At 44.6% G+C, this 23,089-nt stretch overlaps 1 protein-coding gene across 1 annotated transcript; it reads left to right on the top strand.

Annotated features, from left to right (window-relative positions):
* The first annotated feature begins 7,611 nt into the window (after window positions 1-7,611).
* On the top strand, window positions 7,612-16,927 carry INSIG1 (insulin induced gene 1). Its single transcript, XM_005528533.2, has 6 exons — window positions 7,612-7,724; window positions 8,014-8,426; window positions 10,462-10,586; window positions 11,261-11,427; window positions 11,895-11,994; window positions 14,669-16,927. Exons 2-6 carry the CDS (start codon window positions 8,030-8,032, stop codon window positions 14,696-14,698), a joined length of 819 nt encoding a protein of 272 aa, XP_005528590.1. The 5' UTR covers window positions 7,612-7,724; window positions 8,014-8,029; the 3' UTR covers window positions 14,699-16,927.
* The last annotated feature ends 6,162 nt before the right edge of the window (window positions 16,928-23,089 follow it).

Genomic DNA, 23,089 nt, shown 5'->3' with positions numbered 1-23,089 from the left:
GAAATGGGCACCTCCCAAGGCCAGTCCAGACAAACTGGGATCTCAGCAGCCTCTGGAGGTACTATTTTCCCCTGCTCCCTCCAAGGGCAACCAAAAGCAACAGCTACTAACTTCAGCACCATTACAGGCATTAATCTGAGCAGAGTGGGCACAGTGCACGATCCTGAACCGAGGATATTGCTACCCAATGTGTTCTGAACTTCTTCAGCACTCTGCATAAGCAACATCCCAAAATATGCCTGAATAAGCAAGTGAAGCTGGCAGCATCCAACTCAGATCATCAACAAGGTTAAATCTGCTGAGTACTTGATTTGATCTGTTAGAAGTACCTGTAAAAACAGTAACATTTACAGTGGCATATTTGAAGCTGCTGTGTAAGGTCCAATCCTGCAGTGCAATGATAGCAAGAGTTACATTAGTGTATAGCTAGAACAACTTAGCACTTAATTAGTCCTTTGAGTTTGCATGCAAGTGGCCTGATCTCATTATTACAAGTGTGTCCTTTTATGAGTAAAAGCTGAAGGGTTTGACTTTACATAAATACATTTTTCAGCATAACCTAGCTTCAGCAGTTTCTAAAGTATTGCTCCAGGCAAAGTTCTAGGCTTCCCATATGCTGCACATTTTTAACTTAAAGTTCAGCTTGGCAATCTGAAACCACGTCTGACAGAAAATTTTCCCACCTAGGTACAATGAGCTGTATTTAAGAGCACTGATGTAATCACTGACATGGGAATCTTAAGATTTTCCCTGAAAAGCAGCAATGCTTACAGTTCTAATCATGAAGCAACATGTAAGCCACACTCCCACACCACGTTATGCACTAGTACATGTGCATGTTCTCTCTCTGCTGCTTTCCCTCTGCATTGGTCTTCCTGGTTGTACGGGGAGATTTACACTAGAAAGCTTTTCCCATTATCCTGCTCAAACCTAAGACAGCTTTCTGAATATATATCTCAACAGAATCATGGGGGGAAAAAAATCATAGGTAGGCTAGCTAGGTCCGTATTTCCACGTTTTCAGGATGGTAGCATGGAAGAGGCACTGGCAGTACTTGGGCACCTCCACTGACCTCTTTCATGTACTCATAATGTTGCCCTTGAATAAGCTACAGATGTCTTAAAGGCATCTTTTTTATTTTTTTCTTTTTAAAGCAGTGTGAACTGGGCAGAATCATCCTGTGTAAAAAGCTCTGGAAGAAAGGGTTTTCCATATGAGAGGAAGAGCTGTAAAGCTCTTGGCCCTTGTGCTCCTGAGCTGAAGGGACATGAGGATGTACAGTCATAACCAGAGTGTGTGATACTGAGTCTGTTCCTGGTAGCCACAGCTCTGTTATTTATAGTTATTGCCATGGTAGGGATGGGAAAGCAAGGGGCAGAGCCAAGGATTTCTGATCTGATTTAGACTTTGACCATCTCATCAGACATCGAGGCTGCAGCCAGCTCTCCTAGGTGGGAACAGTCCTTCTGCCCGACAAGTGAGGAGACTTTGGAAAATGAGGAAGCTGCAAAGCTCCTTCCTGTAACTACTCGTTCCAAGCTGAGTGCCTGCAGTGTCACTGCATGTCTCCCCCACTGCAACACCATGAAATCTAAAACTTGAAGTAAGCTGGAGTATCACCTTTGTGGGGTTTCATGATTAACCCTACAAACTAACATATGAATTCCAGAAGCATCTTCCTCAGGCACACATGACAAGAGTAACTGGGAGGGTTGCCTGCCTTAGAGGAAAAGTGCTGGAATTAAGTGTCATAAGAGGAAGGATGTAAGAGGAAGAGAGTTCACAGTGCAATCCTCAAGGGAAGTTCCTTGTTATCCTATGTGGGAATGACCGAATCTGAAGTCACCAAACAAGTGAAAATCATTTAATCTTAAATCAACCATGGACATGCTTGCCTGAACACACACCTTGGAGGTGCCTTTTTGCAAAGGACTGATGTTACGTAAGGATTTGTGATAGAAATGTACCTAGTGTTCTTTTTTATGCAAGCAATATTTCCATCAAGACATAAATGCATTTAAAAGACAATGTTCCTCTTGTTTGGTGGTTTATCATGATATTTCATGTTTATTTCACCCATTTAGTCTTTAGTCTTAAGTCTATCCTGATTTGGACTACTATTATAAGGCAGAGGCCACCCCCTCAGATGACACTCCTTTAAAAAGGCATTATGGTCAATAATTTTACCCTCAAGGAAACCTGGTCCATAGTGCCTACTTTTTATGTCACAGCTAATGTTAAAAAAAATAATAAAATAAAAATGGAAGCATCACTTCTAATCAGTATCTTTAAACATCTGGACATAGTATAAATAAATGTAAAAATGCAAATATAGAAAGATTAGAATATCAACAATTTTAACCACACCTGGATAGAAGAGCTTGCCTCAGTAATGATGCTCATGCCAACCTCACAAACCTACTGTCATCACCAAAGAAGTAACTTTTTCAGCAGTGTAACCAACAAACATTATTTTTTCATACTGAAGTTTAGATTAAATCACCCTTTTGAATACCAAGTATGAACTCAATGAACTCTCTGCTACATAAATATGCAAAACTGTGGTGATGAATGAAGTCAAAAGCAAGGCAAAGGCACTGCCTTTGTGTCAGGACAGAGGTTCATTGACAGGGAGTCAGTGCCCACAGCTGCATGTGGGATGTTGGTTGCTTAATTATATGATAGTTGTTACATGGATTTAGACATTTGAAGACTACAGCCTGCACAGAATTGTTCTTTCTGTTTTGTTCTGGTAAAAGAAAAAACAGCTAGAGAAACATCGTCAACTAAACAAAAAACCTTCAATTAACATTTGTCATATGCCCACTACAATATTATTAACTACACAAAGACAGGGCTTTGTTCAGACATCTTAGGTTTTAATTTCCATGTTCAGACTCCAACTATCGTTCCTCACCCTCAGATTATGTAAAAGCAGCCAAGTTTTTAAGCTCTGCTCACTGTGGATGACTCACGTTATTATACACTAACCACCAACACACTTTGTTTTTCCCCTTTGTCTTACACGCCTGAAGTGTTCTGGCTGGAGTTTGCCTTGTTCAGAGCTTGTACGTTCTGCATCCTGCCTACTGTACCCTGTAATCACTCCCTGTCCTTCTCCTTTCAGCTTTTAATGAGCTCCTGCACTGGGGCTTGGGCAATCTCACAGAGCTACCCTTGAGAACTCAGCATACAGCATTTATCTCTCAGGTGTTCTGACCTCTGAGAAGGAACCAGGACATCAGCGACAAGTGGTGTCCTCCAGGGTCCTCACTGGGACCAGTGTTATTTCATGTCTTCATTAATAACATAGACAAAGGGATTGGGGGCAGCCTCAGCAAGTTTACAGATGACACCAAGCTGAGTGGTGCAGTGGCCACACCTGAAGGACCTGGAGGAACTTGAGAAGTGGCCCACAAGAATCTCCTGTGGTTTAACAAAGGCAAGGTGCTGCATCTGGGTTGGGGCCACACCGTCAACAACCCAGGCTGGAGGATGAACAGATCAGGAGGGATTTGGGGGTGCAGGTGGTTGAGAAGCTGGACATGACCTGGCCATGTGCACACACACCCATGTCCTGGGCTGCATCCAAAGCACCGAGGGCAGCAGGGAGAGGGAGAGGGTTCTGTCTCTGTGTTCTGGTGAGACCCCACCTGGAGTGCTGCATCCAGCTCTGGGGGTCCCAACACAGGAAGGACATGGCCCTGTTGGAGTCACTCTGGGGGAGGCCACCAAGATGATCAGAGGGATGGAGCACCTCTCTTACAAGGGAAGGCTGAGAGAATTGGGATTGTTCCACCTGCAAAAGAGAAGTCTTCAAGGTGACCTAATTGTGACCTTCCAGTACTTGAAGGGATCCCACAAGATCCCACAAGAAAAATGGAAAGGGGCTTCTTGCAAGAGCCTGGAGTGACAGGACAAGGGGGAATGGCTTCACCTTGAGAGTAGGTTTAGATAAGGTATCAGGAAGAAATTCTTTATTGTGAGTGTGGTAAGACACTGGCACAAGTTGTCAAGGGAATTTGTGGATGTCCCATGCCTGGAAGTGTTCAAGGACAGGTTGGATGGAACTCTGAGCAACCTGGTCTAGTGGAAGATGCCCATGGCAGGGGGCTTGGAATAAGATTATCTTTAAGGTCCTTTCCAACCCATACCATTCTATGATTCTATGATCTTCAGGCTCTGCTGCAGGTTCCTGAGAATTCACACAACTACACTGGAGACCTCTGAAAAAGCAAAGAACTCAGGATGACAGACTGCTGCTAGTGCTGAAAGATTTTTTGAATTCTTGTACGTAGGGTTGGCATGGGGAATCAAACAATGAATGTCACTAAATCCTTTTATGGAGACACAGGAGACTAAGGTTGATCATATGACTGGGAAGGTTTCTATTCTCTGTATCAATAGGAGAGAGTCTTGAAGGTGAATAAAGTAAAAAAAATCTCCAGTGAAGCAGAGGGAGAACACTTTTATGCATAAAACAGGCCTTGCTCTGTGAATCTCCACCACTGCCTTTTGAGCTTTTATCAGCAGACAGCTCATGTTTTGATCTGATTTGAGTAAGGAGAAATTAAATTGTCCAAGTATCCTAAGCTTCCCACATAAGAGACCCATGAGACAGCCCTCGTGAGGCAAGCACGTTGTCAGATTCCAGAACATCACAGAGTTTAATACAGAAAGTGTGAAAGAACAGGTGAAATTATTTATTTATGTAATGAGTAGCAATGCTGAGTACTTAGAGATTCTGCTGCCTTTGCTAAGGGATGAGATAAAAATAACGATGTCATTAATCTTACAAAGACATGTGAGTGCTTCTTTCCAGAAATAACTGTTAAGCATAAAATTTCAGGCATTAATCAAAGCTTGCTGAGGCCTAACCTTCTTTAAGATTCCAAGAAGAAATGTAAAGCAACAGGACTGTAAAACAACACGAACAAAAGGGGCATTTAAACCTTTATTCTAAGTGGGTAACTTTGGGGAAAATATGCTCAGGGACAGGTTATTGACTAGTGTAGATTTGCACTGATTCAGCTGGTTTTAGCAAAGCTGCAGCAAGTTTTACCCTCTCAGAAGTTGGTCTTTGCTGTCGGAAAGAAACCAGGAAGAGAGAATGGCAACACCACATGGTATCATGAATATGAAAAAAGAAAAAAGAAAATATTCAAATAAAATATTCTGCAAGCAGTAGCAAAAGAGACATACCCACGAGGAAAGGGAAAACACAGGATGAAAAAAAAATGCTTAAGAGGTTCTTTCAGGAATGAAAACTAGCAGATGCAGCACAAGGGAATGTAAACTCTTCCCAAACACTGAGAATATAGGCAAGATTCAGGGGGAGAAATTAAATAGAGAAAGATATTTTTTTCAAATGAAGTAAAGATTCAGCACAAGCAAGTATGAATTATATTTGTTTCCCATAGCCAAGTCCAAGAAGAGATTTCCTACAAAGATGAATCATTTTATCTCAGATCCACAGTCCTGTTGATAAATCTCAAAGTGATTCACCAAGAAAGAGTATTTCCCAGGGAATGAGTTCTAGCCCTTATTTAGAGCTGCCGAAGGTGTTGCTTAGTGGTCTGGGGATGCAGATAAATTGTCTGTGTCAATTCAAAGCTCGTACACAGTTGCCATGAGGGGAAGTATTATGTCAGCATGTGATTTCCTGAAACAAATCAGACCTTTCTGCAGAGGAGCCCATAAACAGCGGACAATATATTAAGGCTGTTTTCTCTCAAAATAGTTGACTCAAGCTTTTTGTGCAGATCCAACTGGGTCAGAAAAAAACCAAAAGCAAATGAAGAAAGAGAAATATATTTTGTTTTAAAAAATCTGACAGAAGAATCCAAACAATTTTAGCATATGAAACCAAAACCAAAAGCTGTTTCAGTACAATAAATAGCAATGGAAACTGAGCATTTACAATTCCACATACAGAGGATACATATATCTTGCTTCAGCAGTAAAGTCTGCAAGACATTACTGGGGTGATCCCAGCTGGCATTAAAAATACTAGACTCATCTGTCACTTCCAACAGTGGCACTAACAATCTTCCCAGTACATCTTCCAAAGGCACTTTGCTCAGGATCAGCTGGGCTAACTCTTTTGATCCCAGCCAGAAATGAGCAGAGAACAGAAGGGATAGCCATATCCCAGGTTAATTTTAGTCTTCATTATATGCAGAGAGACCTGCCTCTTTCCGTATCTTTAACTGATTTCATGTATTTTATTTGCTATGTTTAACACATCCATGAAAGACAGCTGGAACCATCACTGAGCCCCTCTGAACACTGATCCCAGACCATCGTTCTGCCCATCACAGGCATAGCTAACAGCTACTCTTAAATCCTCAGTGCCATCACTCGGGAAGCCTATGAGTCCTATATTCCTTCCAAGTGTAATGGTGGCACACCTCATGTGAAACAAAGATCTGCTGGCTCTATTGCTCATAGACAAGAAGCGCAGCTATTCCTAGTGCATACACCAGCTTCCCATGTGTCCTGGAGAACCAGCATCTTAAAAAGGAAGCCTGGGAGCTGAGTCCTGCTCCGTGTACTCACTTTTGGTGCTGAACTCTACCATAATGTACAGCTCACAAGAGCCCTGACAGGCCTCTTCCCAAACCCTTGCAGAATCCAGAGGGTGAACCTGTATGTAACTGGTTTTTTGTTATTTTAGTCTGGGAGGATTGTGACCCGAGCTTTGCCAGTGCTGGCAGAGCAGCTGCTCAGGCTATCAGGGAGCAGTCAGGAGCCTGGGATCCTCCAGTCACCCCATGGCTGGTTGCTGACGTAGTGTCTGGCTTTGGCACCATCATCTTACAGAGTCATGGGCTTGGCAGGATCCCCTTACACCATTTCAGGATGATGACACAGATGACCGACCCCTTTGTCTTCAGGAGACGCCACAGCAGCCACCTTCAACCTTCCCCATTACTAACTGCTAGCTCCCGAAGGGACACGCAGCAGGCTGGGCAAGCACACAGGGGTGGGATGCAAAGGCCACCGACACGTGGCCTTAAGATGAGACTGGGGAGATTCAGATTTGATAGTCGAAAAAGAAAGTTACTTTTAGGGTGGTCCGGCATTGGGATCGGTTGCCCAGAGAGGTGGTGGAGTCACCCTGGAGGTGTTCAAGAGGCGTCGGGACCTGGCACTGGGTGACGTGGCTCAGTGGTTTAAGAGCTGCAGTGGTGGTGGCACTGCGCTGGACCCGGTGATCACCAAGGTCTCTTCCAACCTCGACCACTCTACGATTCTGTGACAGCGTCACCGCCGCCGGCATCTCCATCCCTCCACCGCCCTGCCCTTCCCGCCCGGGGGCGCCGCGCATCCCCGGCCGCGTCCCCACGGCCCCGCACGGTCCGTTCCGCCGCCGCGGTGCGGGCGGAGCGGCGGGCCCGGGAGGCGGGTGGTGTGTCCCGCACGTCATATCGGCCGCCCGCCCGCCATTGGCTGCGCCGCCTCACCCGAGCGGGGCCGCGGCCGCCCGGGGCTGGCGCGGCGGCTCCCGCGCCCGGCGCTCGCCCCGCCCGGCGGGGAGGGGACGGGCGGGGCGGCGGCGCGGAGCGGAGCGGCGGGCCCGGCGCTGCCTGCGGCCGCGGGTAGGTCGGCGGCGGGTAACGTGACATCCGCGGCTCGGGGTTTATAAACCTTACCCGGGGCGCGGGCCGGCGGCGCTCAGCCGGCAGGGAGGCGGCGGAGCGGCGGAGCCCCCACACGCCGAGGTGAGCGGGCGGCGGGGCCCGCGCCCCGGAAGCCCGGGGGGAGGCGGACGGGCCCGGGTAGGGCAGCGAGCCCCGTCCCCGCGGGAGAGGGGAGTGCGGGGGTCGCGGGCCGGGCTCCGCGTCCTCCCGTGGGGACGAGGCGGAGCAGCTCGGCTGGCTCGGGTCACCGCGCATCCCCCGGCGCCTCCGGAGCCCGGTCGGTGCTGGAAGAGGCGGCCGTGTCAGCGCAGAGGGAGGCGCCGGCCTGACCTGGGGGCTTTACTAGCGTGTGCCGGTGTGTGTGTTTCAGGACTCCGGTGAAGCCAATGCCCAGGTTGGAGAGGTGCACCTGGAGCTGTTCCTGCGCTGCCAGAGGAAGGCACAGGAGCCAGCTGGGGGACACGGCGGCGGGGCTGGCCGCCAAGGTGGGCGAGATGCTAAGCTCCTCCGTGTCGAGCCCCTCGCTGGCGCTGGTGGGTCGCGGAGCTCGCAGCCCCAGCACCTCCAGCGCCAGCAGCACCAGCAGCAGCACCTGCAGCACCTTGAACTGGAGTCAGCACCTGGTGCAGAGGAGCGTGGTGCTCTTCGTCGTGGGTGCTTTCATGGCCCTGGTGCTGAACTTGCTGCAGATACAGCGGAATGTGACTTTGTTCCCCGACGAAGTGATTTCTACTCTCTTCTCCTCCGCCTGGTGGGTGCCCCCGTGCTGCGGCACAGCAGCAGGTGAGTTCGCTGACCTCCACGGGCGAATTTCGGTTTTCCTTCGTTCCCTCGTGGAGGAGGAGAGGCGGTAGGGCTGAATGTGGGAGCCCCGCACTTCCATCACACAGCGAGTGTTGCGAACTCGGACCTTTGGGAGGACGCGTTCCCAGCTTTATCCCCGCATGTCCCCGGGCTGTTTCTGAGCCGGTGCGCTCTTACCGGGGGTAAAGCGGGGCTTTTCCTTGGCTGGAAGCGGGGGCGCGGGGCCCGGGGCGCGGCGGTGACCGCGGCGTTCCCGCGTGTCCCCGGTGCCCGCGCGCGGCCGGGGGGAGGCGTGCCGGCCCCGCCCCCCCGCCGCCCATTGGCTGCCGCAGAACTGGTGAGTGGCGGGCGGCGCTCGCCATTGGCTGCGGCCGCGACTGGCCACGGGCTGGGCCACAACAAGGAAGTCACGTGCGGCGGCGCGCGCGGCCCTGTCACCGGCCCCGGGCCCTCAGCCCAGGCCCCCGGCTCCTGTCACCGGCCTCTGTCACCGGCCCGGCCCCTGCCCGGTGCCCCTTGCCCACTACCCCTATCAGCTGCCTTCTTGCTGCTCCTTGCCCGCTGCCCCCATCACCTGCTTGCTCTCAGCACCTTGCCTGCTGCTCCTGTCACCTCACTGTCCCCATCTCCTGTCCCTGTCACCTGCCTGGCCCTTGTCCCCTGCCCACCCGTACCCGCTGCTGGACAAATACCACAGCTGGCTCAGGCCACGGTGTGGTTGTCGCAGCAGCTGGCACGTACCTCGTGCTTTATAATTCATAATTCCCCCAGTTTTTGTCTAGACAAAACTGTAAAGGTGAAGGGTTAGAGGATTAAAAAGGAGTCAGATTTTAGGAAATAAACCCACCATAATAGTTTTTAATTTTCGTTGAAGGTACTTTAAACAACTCCTGCATATTTATATTTGTAGTTATGTGATGTCTGTTTGTATCACACAGTGAAGGGGGTAGGAATGTTAAACCATGAACTTGAATGAATAATGAACTGTGTAGTAAAATGATGGCCCTGTCAGAGTTGGATTAAACTTTGAAATTTAGTTGTTATCATAAGGCAAAAGTCCTGGTAGCTGGCATCAGAGTAATGAAGCTGTTTCAGAACACATCTGTCTTTGACTAGTATGTTCTATAGCCTTCTTAACATAGAATTTATTACTCTTAGGAGTTTAAGAGACTAAAAAAGAGCAGGAAATGAAATTAACAAACAATAAAGAAGTTGCACTCAGTAAAAGCAACATGTCTAACCCTGGAGTTGGTGACAGCACTGGGAGTTTCAGTCCTTAGAAGAATAAAACTGGTGTTTGTGCTAGCAACTGAGCTGACACTAGCCTGAGCTTTTCTTCTGCAACCAACTTTCAGATTGATAAGGCTGAAAAATGCTTTATGGAGATAAAAATTTGGTTTGGTTAATCATATGAGTAGTTATTTTTCTCTGATATAAATAGACTGATGGCAGCTGCTTGTTTAACTTCAGCTCTGCTTCTGTTTGGTATCAAAATTCATCTGACGTGGACAGGAACACTGGGCTGACTTACAGCCCAGCAGAAGGAGAGAAAGCAGCTCTGCTAATAAACTTTTAAGTCCGGGCAAACATTTAATTCAGGGCCTGATTCACAGCTGATGAATCATGTTCATAAAGCTGTCAGCCCTGCACGTGAGTAATGAACACAGATTCCACTCCTCACAAAGCTTTTATTATGCTTTACTTTTATTGGTACAAGCATTTGCTCAGGATGTCAAATGACAAATCTCTTTAAACAAAAGGAGCTTCAAGTCAGATACCTTAACAATGCAGTGTATATTTAAATGTTCAAAGAGAATGCTGCTTGTTAGAGAGGGGTTTTTACTTCTCTAGAGTAGAAAAGGTTGGTAATAATTGCCTTTTCTTCATCAGGCTTAGAGTGGTGTGATGAGCACCTTGCTGCTTTCTCAAGCACTTTAGTGGCAAGCTAGTATTTAGTGATACAGGAGTAGTCATTGCCTAGCAGCTGATACAAGTGGTGTTCCTTCTCTTGCAGCTGTGGTTGGCCTGCTGTACCCCTGCATCGACAGCCACCTCGGGGAGCCCCACAAGTTCAAGCGGGAGTGGGCCAGCGTCATGCGCTGCATCGCGGTGTTCGTGGGCATCAACCACGCCAGTGCTGTATCCTTCAGCTAGTGTTTGCTCCATGTGCTTACTCTGTGCTCAGCAAACTGTCTCTGCCACTCAGGTCTGGGGGAGAAATGTGAAGGTAAGGGTGGTGCTCCTGGCAGAGAAGTTCTGTGAGAAGTTCTGCTATACACTACAGTTGCTACTGTCACATGTTTAACACAGCTCACTTAAAGTGCTATGGGAGGGGAGAGGGATTGACATCATGTATGTCTTGTATAACTGCAAGCATGACAGTGTAAGTTGTCTTATTTTAATCTATATCTTGTCTATGTCTAACAGTTAACACAACTAACTAGTGATGTGCTAGTGAGAAGCACAAAATAAGAGTGTTCTTTAAGTTAAAATGTGGTGGCTTGGGCAGAAAACCTAAGTCAGCTGGATTACCCAGGTTACGTGAGACAATAATCCATCAAAGTTAAATGTTTTGAAATGTAGCTTATTCTCTAGAGGCTCAGTGTGAAAAAATTGATGTTGACTTTGCAGTCATGCTCCAGTCAGAGTTAATGAGCTATGATTGCTTGGCAGGTCTGAAAACCAAATCCTAATTGTGTTGTATTTAAAGACAGAGAATTGTGCTCACTTTCAGTTTGAGTTCTCCCTTGTTCAGTTTCAGCAACAGGATGTCTGCAGACTTAAAAAGGACTGTCCTTAACATCTTTTTCCAGAAACTAGACTTTGCAAACAACGTCCAGCTGTCCCTGACTCTGGCAGCCTTATCACTGGGGCTTTGGTGGACATTTGATCGTTCAAGAAGTGGTCTCGGACTTGGAATAACAATAGCCTTTGTAGCAACACTGATAACCCAGTTTCTTGTATATAATGGTGTTTATCAGTAAGTTATGCTTCTAAAATACTATTTCAATTCTCTTGTCTTAACTAAAAGCGTGGGTGCACATGAACTGGAATTTAGTTGTTAACATATTTGGCACATTCTTAGAAGAAGATGTTTTGTTTGTGTAAGGTAGTGGTCCAGTTGTTCCAAATGCCCAGACTGAGAACTGTGGGTGGAAGGTGGGGAGCAGATGAATTGGGATGTGTGTTCAAATGGTAACAACCTCAGAAAACGGAACTTCTACTGGCTCTCAGCAGAGTGAACTTCTAAACTTTACTGGCTAGAACATGGGGGTTTAGAAGCTTATGAAGTTTACAGATCTAATTTGGACTCCCAATTTCCATCTCTTCTGTTGCAGCTTTTTTTTTTTTTTTTCAGCCCAGAGAGAGAATTCTGTAGCATCTGACTAACAGTATGTAAGATAATGAAAGTCTCTAACTTTCTAACTTCTTTCTTTTCTTTACTAGGTATACATCCCCAGATTTCCTTTACATCCGTTCTTGGCTTCCATGTATATTTTTCTCAGGAGGTGTGACTGTAGGAAACATAGGACGCCAGCTGGCTATGGTAATTACTGCATAATTAGTAGTTTCCTTAACAGTCCAAATGCCTTCCATTGTTATTAGTCCAAGAACAAACTATGCCTTGAAGGGTATGACTCACAAACTGGCAGAGTTAAATAGATGTATTCCTAAGAGCTGAACTTCGAGCAGACAACCTGTGTTGCCAGTAGAGTGGGTATTGTCTTAATAAGTGTTTGAATATCTTTTGTATTTAACTTTTGCCAGCAGCAGCCTAAATAAGACTGGAATCAGTACATTGCTCCTGCTCCATCAGTATTTATAATTAACATCTAGGGTAGCTGGAGAGCTGAGACACTGCTGGGCTTTCTCTAATTATTCATGCACAAAAGTATATATAGGGAAATGTCCCTATATAGCATCAAATTCCACTGCTCCAAAATCAAATATTCTCTTGCTGGTTACTTAAGACATGATTCAAGTATCACTCCATATATGGGATAATGTAAATTGCTGTCTTGTTTGCCAGGTGCATAAGGAATTATTTCCTTGTGGCACACTGAAGAGTAAACCTGCCTGTGTGTTTGCACATCAGCCTAAGGCTTGGTTGTGAAAAGTGTTCTGACACTGATGGATAATAATTATTAATATTGTGTTGATTTAACTTCTCTCATCTTTGCTGTGTAAGTCCTGTATCCTGGAAAACATCCTTCAAATATTTAACTTTCCTAAGGCTGCTGTAGTTTAGGTGTCTTCAATTTTTACTGGAGGAAGGGCATTTGAGGTTCTTTAGAACACAAGTTCACTACTCCCCCTTCAAATCCCACTGGTGCATACAATCTGCATTTGGGTTTATTTAGGACTACGTGTATGGGGGGGGAAGAGGAAGCATAATTTCTTTCTAAATTGCCACTCACATCAAGTGAAAACCATACATTAACTAAATTCTCTTGAAGCTTTGGTATTGCAGCAATCCCAAAATAAAATTATAGTTGGTTTTATGCTACAGTTCTGTATTTCACATAGTGCTTCCACTTGCTCTGCTTCTCCTGTTAGAAAGTAAAGGAAGGGAGCCTTAAACTAGGAGTTAAAATTAATTTAGACAAACAGAACTTTTTTCCTTTGATATGATTTCACCTGGCATCTCACCTGAATGTAGTTAACATCAGCCTGTATCCTGATTGCAGCTTTCCTGTCAATCTTGTCATCTTCCTTGTAAAAAACGGGGAAAGTTGGCAATGCAGAGCTTTTTGTTCTGGTTATTTAGAGGTACCTTCTCATGTGTTTTACATTGCCATTACTTAGTCTGGAAAAACTTGGAGAAGTGCAACATTTTCATAGAACACTTCTGCAAGTCTTTGTGAAGCATTCCATGCTTTAAATCCAAAGAAGTAGAGTCTGTAATTCTGTCAACCACATCCTTTGTCTATGGAGGTAGTTCAGAAATACCAGTCTGTTTTGTGAGCCATTGTGGATGTGGCAGGAAATGGAATCTAGCATTTTTTTTTACCCATACTTGAATAAAACAGTTATTTCTCTAGCTATATTGTGCTGCAGCCCCTGAGCTATTTGCTGCATGTGTCAGATATTTTCTGGGTTTGTCCAGAGTAGAAGGTGGCACCTGTGGAAATTAGTGGAGTAAAGTTGCTTTGCTTCTCCCTCAGCCCCTGTCTAGCTTTTCCAGTTAGAAATGAAATGTGAAATGAAAAATGTTCCTGGGACATCTCCTGCCATGCTGATAAATGTTAGCTGGGAGATGCTTGCTGCTTTGTAATTCCTGGATGTCAAGGGACCTCCCATGTATTAGCAAAGTGCAGTGTGACTTTTGAGCAAACCTGCTGTTAGCAGAGACTTTGGGGTTTTGTTTGGATTCTTGGGGCTTTTTTGCTACCAGCTTGAGGATGAATTCCAATGTTTTCTTTTAGTAGGTTTTATAGCAAAAAAAAAAGGTGAAGGTGCTGCTGCTGCCACCATCAGTTCTTTCTGCTCATTATGACACCCTAGATTTGCTCAGTGCTCATCAGCTGGGTTAAGTGGGTGGCAACACTTCATTTTGAGTTACAACCATCATTCCCAGCATCTGACAAATTAGGGTGGTATTCAGAACTTAGGCTTCACAAATATCTATTGTGTACTAGTGCTAGAGAACTGAGAATGCATTCACTACTTGAAAATGTATTTGTGTTTTGACCTTAGAAAGAGAGCATGTTACAAGCTTTGTTTCAAAGAAAAACTGCTGAAATATCTTACAGTCACATACTACAGGGTTCCATACTAGAAAAGGGACTTAGGAAGAAATGAGTAAGATTCTGATACCAGGCTTTGACTGGAAAATAAAGTAACTTGTGGTTAAAGGCAGCTTGATAAAGGGCTGTTAAAACTGAATTAATGTCCATTAAGTGAAGCATTGCCTACCTTCTGTTAAGAAATGAACTGAGATAGAAAGATAACAAAGTCTTATAAAAAGCAGTGCAATTGGCAGATGGACTTTTCAGATGCACTGATTGAGTCAACAAACACCCATAGTGTTTTGTTGTTTTTTTTGTCCACAGTAAGGGAGCACATCCTTGTTAAGCTTTTATAAGAAGCCATGCTCACTAGGTCATTGTCAGCCTAACTGGAGTTACTTGACTATTTGATAATTGAAAATACTGCATAATGTAGTCACTTATCAGATGGCATTAAAACCTAACATGTATTTGATGTTTTTTTCTCCATAGGGTATTCCAGAAAAACCACACAATGACTAAGCCTTTGAAGAACACCCGGTGCCAGTGTGAAAGCAACATTATGAAGACGTGTTCCTTTTTAAAACTGAAGATTATTTAGAAGAAATAATCTCTTTATGGGCTCACTGCACAAATGACTTGTGGGAAAAAAATATTAATCCACTCTTAGAATAGCCAAGTGAAATTAACTGCTTATCTTGAAATCTTACCCTGATTTACCGCATAAGCATTTGCGTATGGCTGTTCTCTGGAAGAGTTTAACACCAAGTACACACAACTGTTCAGGCTAAGTGGCAGTTTTCCAAGTATTAGATTCCACTGTAAGTTATTGAATCAGCTGCCGTGTTTTAAAGCCTTGAAACTGAAATTTAATTACAAGCTCTTGTATCAGTGCCCAAAGGAAGTAGATCGATGGTGCTTAACAATGATGAAGTATGGTTTAATAGGAATAGTATTTATCCAAATCTTTAAAAAATAGGGTTATTTAAAAATAAGAGTGATCAAAACAGATTAAAGGCATTGCACTAATGCTTTTAGGAGTCTTATGAAGGAATCATGCCCTTACTTGTAATGCTGCATTAAGTTTCTGTCTTTGACGGTGGAGAGGCTTTGAGGGATGAGAGGTTGGAAGCCTTACTTTGGAATTTCTAAATTGCTTCAGTACGAGAAGTGAACAGTGGAGACAATCTTGTTCAAACGTGAACCTTTATCAAGAGATTCCAACTGGAAATTTCATTACTCCTGAGGCTTGCACTTAGATTTGCAAGAATCAAGTTCTGGCTGCAATTCAGTAAGAAATCTAAGAGTGTGTGTGACTACCCCTGCTTCACACCTTAGACACCTGCTTCAGTGTCTCACCAAAGGACATCTTAAGTATCTCAAATATCTGGTGTCAGTGAAAAAACATGCATTGCATGTCATTGCTTGGCCATCAAGCACGTGCCCCCAACTTCTTCGATTTGTCATTTCCTCCTAGAGCTATCATTTGAATCCAGGTTTGGACTGAAATGATTAGAAACAGAATTGGGCCTCAAATGTGATTTAAACTTTGTGAAGAATAGCAAACAGCTTGTTTTCTCAGTTCAGTTTCTGAAAGAGATCACTTCTTGTTTTTACACAACCCTATAGAACTTGCAATCTGTGATTGCCTTCTTAAAAACAAAAAGTGCTTATGTCACTACATTAAGCATTTGGTGTTTCTTAATGCATAGTTTTGGTGAGCACAACGTATTCATTTGATAGCTTAGACCACAGGAGACCTAAATAGCAAGTATTAGGTCTTAAAAGTTGAAGTGCAATGTACAGTAAGTCTGAGCCTCAAGTTCTCTTCAATATCGATCATTTCTTATGAGAGATTAAAGAGAAAAGGGTTCTGAGTTCATTTCAATGCTGCATGGAGTCAAATGGAGCAATAATTTATTTAACTAGTAAAGCTAGTTTTGTTGTATCTTACATTGAACCCAAATTTTTAGAAATACTCCAATTTTGTGGTTATGGTGTACTTGTAAACTTTTATGGATTTGCCTTTTTGTATTATGCATTTTTTTGTTGTTGTCGTTGTGTTTTTTTCCAATCTTACATGGCTTCAGTTATAGTTAGAGGCATCAGTTAAAGGTTCAACCATCAAAACAGAGGTTCAGGCCAGGTCTCTGTTCTGGCTGTTTTCACCCTTCTAAGGGAATGCTAGCAACAAAACTTTAGCACAAAATTTGTAGTATACTGCAGAGCAGACCCCAATTCTAACCTTGCTTTGGTGTAAATCAAGTGTTATTTGATTGGTATAAGATCCTTCCTCAAATGTTCAAAACAGAAATAATCAAATTTTATAGAACTACTTGAAGAGGTCGGGATGGGTTCAGCTCAGCTGTTTAAGAAGCTGCTGCCTTGCTGGAGATGCAGCTTTGTAACCATCTTGAAACCCATTTTGAAATGTTATGAAACCAGATGTAAGTAAAGCTGGCAGTGATCTCTATGGATATTTGATAGTAAAATATTTATTTGTGAAGACTGAAACTAAATCTGTACCTGTTAGAAATAATGCAGCCAAAAATGTAAGTCAAAAGTTCATTTTTTGCCAATACTTCTGAGTATCTTAACCAAAGTGATTTAAGTTTGGAAGAGGTGGGGAGGGGAGTGAAGAAAATTTGCACTATTCTGAATTTGAACACTTAAATTCTCATTCTTACTGATAAGTTTTCAGCGGTGTGTTTGGTTTTACACTTTTTTTACTATTAAAGTTTTAAGATCAAACCATGTTTGCCTTGGATTCTCTGTGGTCACATTATGCAGGAATCTTTCTTGAAAAGGACAGTTGTTATGGTTGCATAACAAATATTCAGTCATGCATATGGAGTGGTAAAAAAAAAAAAAAGGAATTCCTAAACTGAACTTGGCAAGATCAGCTTGGGCATGGGTTGTACAGTTGAAGAAAAACAGCCTTGCTTTGTAGCAGGAAAGCAGAGTAAGTGTGTTGTGGTTTTGTGGCTTAAAGTACAGAATCTTTCTGCCATTGTCTTCTAAAATGCTGAAATTCATAATCTGAAACAAAATACAAGGGGACAGGGTAAGCAAGCAAATTCCTGTTGTGGTTTGGTTGTCTGCAGCAGTGATCACTAAAGTGTGAGGCATCTTCAAAGTGCAAGCTAAGAATGAGCTGCTAAGGCTAAGCAAGTCTAATGGCAGCTTGCAAATTTAGACCAAAAGTCTTCAATTTTACTGCATTTAAGTGTCTATTTTGGACTTCTAGGAGTTGCTGCATTTTTAGTGGAAACAGTAGAATGACTTTTTGGTGAGTTTTCAGTTGGCTTAGCTGAAGAAAGCTTCACTAAGAATTTAACTATTTTAGCTTAAATAGCCTGTGTCTCTTGAACTTCAGTGTAGCAGCTGAGGAGGTAAGTGTTAACAGCTCCAGTCTGATGGCTCACATTCTCCAGATCCATTGATTTCCCTGAAACTGCACTCAGGTTTTGTGAAAAGGAATTAAATATATCTATTTTATATGTGTATATATATAAAAAGGTGTAGGAAGCAGCCTGGTCTTGCAGAACTCGAGCATGATGGTCCCCTTTTGAGTCAGGAACAGGTGTCCAAAGTTTATAAAGGGAAAAAAAAGCCAAAATATTCTTCCCAGCAAGCGGGATGATTTGACATGTGCCTATTCCTGCAGATCCATCCTGTGGCTTGTGCAGCCTTTGCCTTTAATCATGGGGATTTGCAGGTGCTAAATTAGCCACAGGAGGGCCCATAGTCTGTTCTCTGAATGCAGCAGGAACATATTGAGATGAATAATGAAATTAGGTCTCAATTGCCTTTACTGCACATCAGAGTAGCTCCAAAATTCATGAGAACAAAGCATTACACGCTGGACTAATTGAACAAAGCATATGTGTGAGAGCTTATTGGGGGTCCTGTCTTGGAAACAGGTGAGGGGTGTGGGTGATAGTGGGCTCTTTCAGCTAAAAGGCCAAGAAGGTCTGCTATGGATAGATGATGATTTCTCTGGGCAGTGAAATACCACAGGAGTTGCCCCTTGCACAGTTTGGAGTCATTTCCCTGTGCTAAAATCCTTACATTGAGCAGTGGTAATGCTCTGCCTTCATGGGCTGCAAATGAGGACAGAATAATTGCATATGCAATAAAGCCACAGTCCTCGTGCCTGTCTGTGTGGTAAGAGTCTGTGGTGATGCTTCCAGCCTTGCTCTGGTTAACTTTCAGACACAGAATTCAAAGTACATATGGTAATTCCTATAAATAATGCATTGCCACCCAAAAACACATAAGAGGTCTGAGCTTTACTCAGTTTTACTCAGTGAAATTTTTTGTTTAGCTGCACATTATGCCTTCTCTATTTCATTAGGTCTTGTTTGTGTGTTAAGTAACTAGAGTGTTATTATACTTTAATTAAATATCAGATAAGTGCTACAGAGGTTACATAAACTTGCTGTGTTCCCTAAGAATTAAAACATCAGCTACAAATCAGCAGAAATTAAACACAGCTACAGCATTTTGTCCCATCTCAGTAGCTGGTATGGGGCTCCCCCTGGCAGCCAGGTGAGTGTCCCTTGGGTATCCCTGCCATGGTTTGGGGCTGGGAAGGGGAAGCTGTGTGTCTCATATGACTGCACAAGGAGTTTATCCTTTTTGAAGTATCTTAGAGTAAGGGCCAAAAACGAAAGTAAGTTAACCTAGACTCAGAAATGAGTCAATATCCCATCCAGTAAGGGCCTGTGACAGAAAGGCTCACTGAGATGCTCTTGGGGAAATGTGAGTTGGTCACATGTGACCATGGAGTTCTTCAAGACAGAAGGCCTGCTGGCTATTCTGGCTGCATGTTGAGCTGCATGATACTGGAGAGATCATAGGAACATACAAGTGTTTGGGGTGGGACCTTAAGGACCATCTGGTTCTAACCCCCCCTTGCCATGGGCAGAGACACCCACTTTCCCAGATTGCTCCAAGCCCCATCCAACCCAGCATTGAACACTGCCAGGGATGGGGCAGCCACAGCTTCTCTGAGCAACCTGTGCCAGACAAAATCACCAAGCACAAAGTTTGGTGGAACAGTTGTTACCACCTTGACATGCACTGGCTTGATTCTGACCTTTGAAAAGTGGTCCAAGTTGTCTGACAGTGAAATGCTCCACCTCTTCAAAAAACCTAAGCCACTTTTTTTTATAAAAACGAAATGAGAAATTTCAGTTTCCAAAAGTTCTTTCTGGTTGTTTTTAATGTAGCAGAAATGTATAAGAATGTGCTGGTTTAGGAATTATCTTTTGTTTTTATAAATCAGCATTTTTTGGCCCAAAAACAAAGGTTTTTCAAAAAATTTCTGATCACTTTCGGTAAGTATCACCTTGCTGATGCACCACCCTCATTGATCTTTTATTTTTTGGTCCAGGGTAATCACTTTCTTCTTCCTTCCTGCCCTTTGTTGTTTAAACATCCTCCTCTAGGCTTTATACTGTCTTCATCACCTTTCAGACCTCATTTTCGTCTCTGCCACCCCAACAGGGGCTTGAAAGGCAGCAGATACCTGTGCTGGGTCTGCAGTCCGCACGCTGCACTGTCTGGACCTTTTCATTCTCAGGCGTTACTCAAAGCTTGTTCAAGGAAATATTCTTTTCCTGTTTTCTTGCCTGTTTCTGTCAGAAACTCTTTCTACAATAACAAGTCAGCCTGCTGGAAGAACCAACATCTCCCATCTCAGCGCCTGGGGGGCAAGCAAGGAGCTGTGTTGTTCTGCAGAATCTCTGCCTTGTTCTGACAATCGCGTTTGAGATGATGAAGTTTTGTGTTTAAAACAAACAAAACAACCCAAACAAACCCCAAGTTTTTCTCACCTGCCCTGGCTCAGAAGAGCAGCTTTGCAGTGCCAGCTGTGTCACTGTCACGTGAGGCTGCTGGGGTTTTGAACAGCAGCACCTGGAGATGGGATACCTCAGGCTGTGTTAACTCCAGATCCTACATGCCATCACTCAGATTTTAATATCAGCACCTCTTGCGCTGCTGCTGTGTTACAAAAAAACAGCTGCTGTTAAGTTTAATGCTAGGTACCATTTGAACAGATGTCATCCAAAAGCAAGAGAAGCTGTCTGTGATCCCTGATCACTCCTGGAGTGCAGCTGACAGCCCAGGCTCGAGGGTCCTTCTGGAGGGGTCTGTGCTGCTGACCCTGTAGCACAGGCACTGTGTGGAGCTGCGCTGGAGGCATGAGCAACCGGCTCTGATTTCTCCTGGAAATCTGCTGCTCCTGGGCTGTTGGAAGAGGTGACATGAGCTGAAGAAGATGCTACACATCCTGTCCAGCACTGATCAAGCCCACTCCAAATTTTGCCCTGCAAGGATCAGCCAGCATAGTCCAGAACTCTCTGGAGGTGCAGAGCTTGGGCTAAGAAAAAGCCCCAGGAATACATACCCTGCTGACATACCCAGCTCTAGCAAAATAAACAGGGCAAAAATCAAAATTCCACAGGATCTTTTGTGCAGCAGAGACCTTGTCCAGACAAGCAGAGCTTATTTATTTCTGTCCAGAACTCTGCAGCAGGGAAATTCTTTGCAACCTCTGACTTAAATATTTTTTTCTTGCTTGGCTGAAGCACACAGACAGTGCAGTCAGTGATGTCCTCACCCCAGAAAGGATTCAAACACAGCTGACCTGAGGTGTAGCACAGGTGAAGTCAGTGGGACTGGAGATGTGCTGAGCATCACGAGCAGCTCCAGGTCTGGAGTTCTGCTCCCAGCCACAGCAGAGCAGCAGAGACTGTCACTGCTAAGGGCTGGAGGTCAGACATGAATAATCCTCCTACCAAACCTCCCACAGGTCACCTTCCAAGCACCTTTGGAACAGTTAAGAGTGAATAAAAACATCAGCAAAAGAGCCACACTCAGCAGTAAGCACCTGAGTTATCAGCTCAGTGGAAGAAGATAGTAATGGTGTCTAACAGTATAACCAATCCCGATGATTTTGCTCAGAATTTTAGCAACTTTTTTGTCTTTTCATGCAAAGAAAACACCTGCTATCACCAGGGCAGATCCTGCTGCCACTGTTTAGCTTTTACTTCACCTTTACTCCCACAGCTCATGGTGCTGCTGGGATGAGAGTCCTACCACAGGACAAATGAGTCGGTACTGAACGCAGAATGAAGGTACAACCTGGGGACTTGTGATTCTCTTGGTGGAACTCAGCTGCAAAGGATAAACATTCCCATTATTGCAGACACCCCAGGGTACTCAAAGGCACCCCTACAGGCTGGTGGATTTGGCACAGGAGACACACAGCCTCCAAAACTGGCAGCTGAAGACACAGAGAGGGTGTGAGACATCTCAGAATCATAGAATCACTTACACTGGAATAACATTTAAGGGCATTGAGTCCCGCTGGCAGCTCCATCACTTGAATAATGTCCCTAAGTGCCTCATCTACACATCTCATAGAGACCTCCAGAGATGGTGACTCCACCACTGACCTGGGCAGACTGTTCCACTGCCCAACAATCCTTGAGAAGAAATTTTTCCTAATATCCAATCCAGACTTCCCCTGGCTCAACTTGAGGCTGTTTCCTCTCATCCCAAACCAAAACAGCAGGAGGCTCAAGGCTGGAATCCCACCTTCAATATCCACTAATATGTGAACCAAAGACATCCATCTGTGCTTATGATGAGAAAAACTAGGGGTTTGGGTTTTTCCCCAATAATCAAGTGTTGGAAGTAGACCATGAAGGCAACAATGCAGTTACCTCAGCATTGTCACACCCACAACTCCTTGTCATGGGAAGGAGCACTTTCCTGGAAGGTGCAGCCAGGTGATGGAAGTCTGAGTGCAAAGTTAGGAGGTCAATAGAACAAGTAGCCTCACACAGGAGCTGGTGAATAAGTCTTTCCCATCAGATTTAGAGAAAGAACAGCTGCATTTGTCTGCCTGCTCCTTAGGCATGCCTGCTCTTACCTGCTTAATTGAAGGCAGGTCCAAGTGAGCCATCTGTTGACCTGGTTGAGGTATCAGAGCTTCCTACTAATTTAAAGATATTCTAACAGGCTATTAAAGGCCTAGAAGGAAAGGAGAGATGGATAAAAAACAAGCAGAAGAAGCTTTGCCTTAGAGGCACAGGTAATATCTGTAACAGCTGCTACGCCCTATGCCTAAGCTAATTGTTAAATGAATCACCCTGGCAAAAGAAGCATTAATAAAGGGAAGCGAAGACTGAACATCTGGAAAATAATATGAAAGGGAAAATTTTCATATTTTGGAAGTCCTTGCTGGGTGGGAACTGCTTGGGGAGACAGCTCTAATTGCTTGTCTGAGAGAATGAAAAGCAAATCTATTCCCAGTCTGAAATCAGCACAGTCATTGTGTATTCCTCTCTGCTCTCCTGTCCCGGTGCCACTACTCTTACAGGGGGCCCTGACCTGCAAATATCAGGACAAGCTCCTCATCTTCTGCTCCTTAGCCAGACAGCAGTGTGCATTCACAAAGGCACTGGTGTGCACCAGCCTCCTCAGGACCTGGGTCCAAGCTCTGAAGCTGTTTTCAGCAGCCAAGTGCAAGCTGCAATTTCAAAAAAAGGTTATTCCCTGTCTCAGTGCTGCTGGGTGGTTACCAGGACTCACTGGATAAACCAGCTTTCTGCCTGAGGCTGTCAGGCTTTCCTGGCAATGGCTGTGGGGCAGGAGGGGAGAACACCAGGCCTACTGCTGCTCGTTCCTGCTGTGCTTTGCAACTCTTTGCAGGGAATGGGGAGCTAGAGACATGGCCAGCTTCTCTCTACAGAAAAAGGACATGTCCCACACACAGCAGAGTCCTCTGTGCAAGCCCCTGGCGATACCAGCATGGCCAGGAGCTCTGCAGAAAGAGCCCACACCACAGTCTGAGTCACACCCTTCATGATTTGACACTGGAAACGGGGCTGGATGAAA

This window comes from Pseudopodoces humilis, chromosome 1, assembly GCF_049639895.1.
Source record: "Pseudopodoces humilis isolate 2021_Gansu_Grassland_sample_001 chromosome 1, ASM4963989v1, whole genome shotgun sequence".
Taxonomy (NCBI): domain Eukaryota; kingdom Metazoa; phylum Chordata; class Aves; order Passeriformes; family Paridae; genus Pseudopodoces; species Pseudopodoces humilis.
This window is presented reverse-complemented; position numbering and strand designations above follow the sequence as displayed.

What these genes read in the sequence shown, in the direction of transcription:
- INSIG1 (XM_005528533.2), top strand. Translation starts at nt 8,030, where the DNA reads ATGCCCAGGTTGGAGAGGTGCACCTGGAGCTGTTCCTGCGCTGCCAGA. An exon ending in GCATCAACCACGCCAGTGCT is followed by an intron (nt 10,587 to 11,260) that starts GTATCCTTCAGC and finishes ATCTTTTTCCAG; the next exon opens with AAACTAGACTTTGCAAACAA. An exon ending in GTATATAATGGTGTTTATCA is followed by an intron (nt 11,428 to 11,894) that starts GTAAGTTATGCT and finishes TTTCTTTACTAG; the next exon opens with GTATACATCCCCAGATTTCC.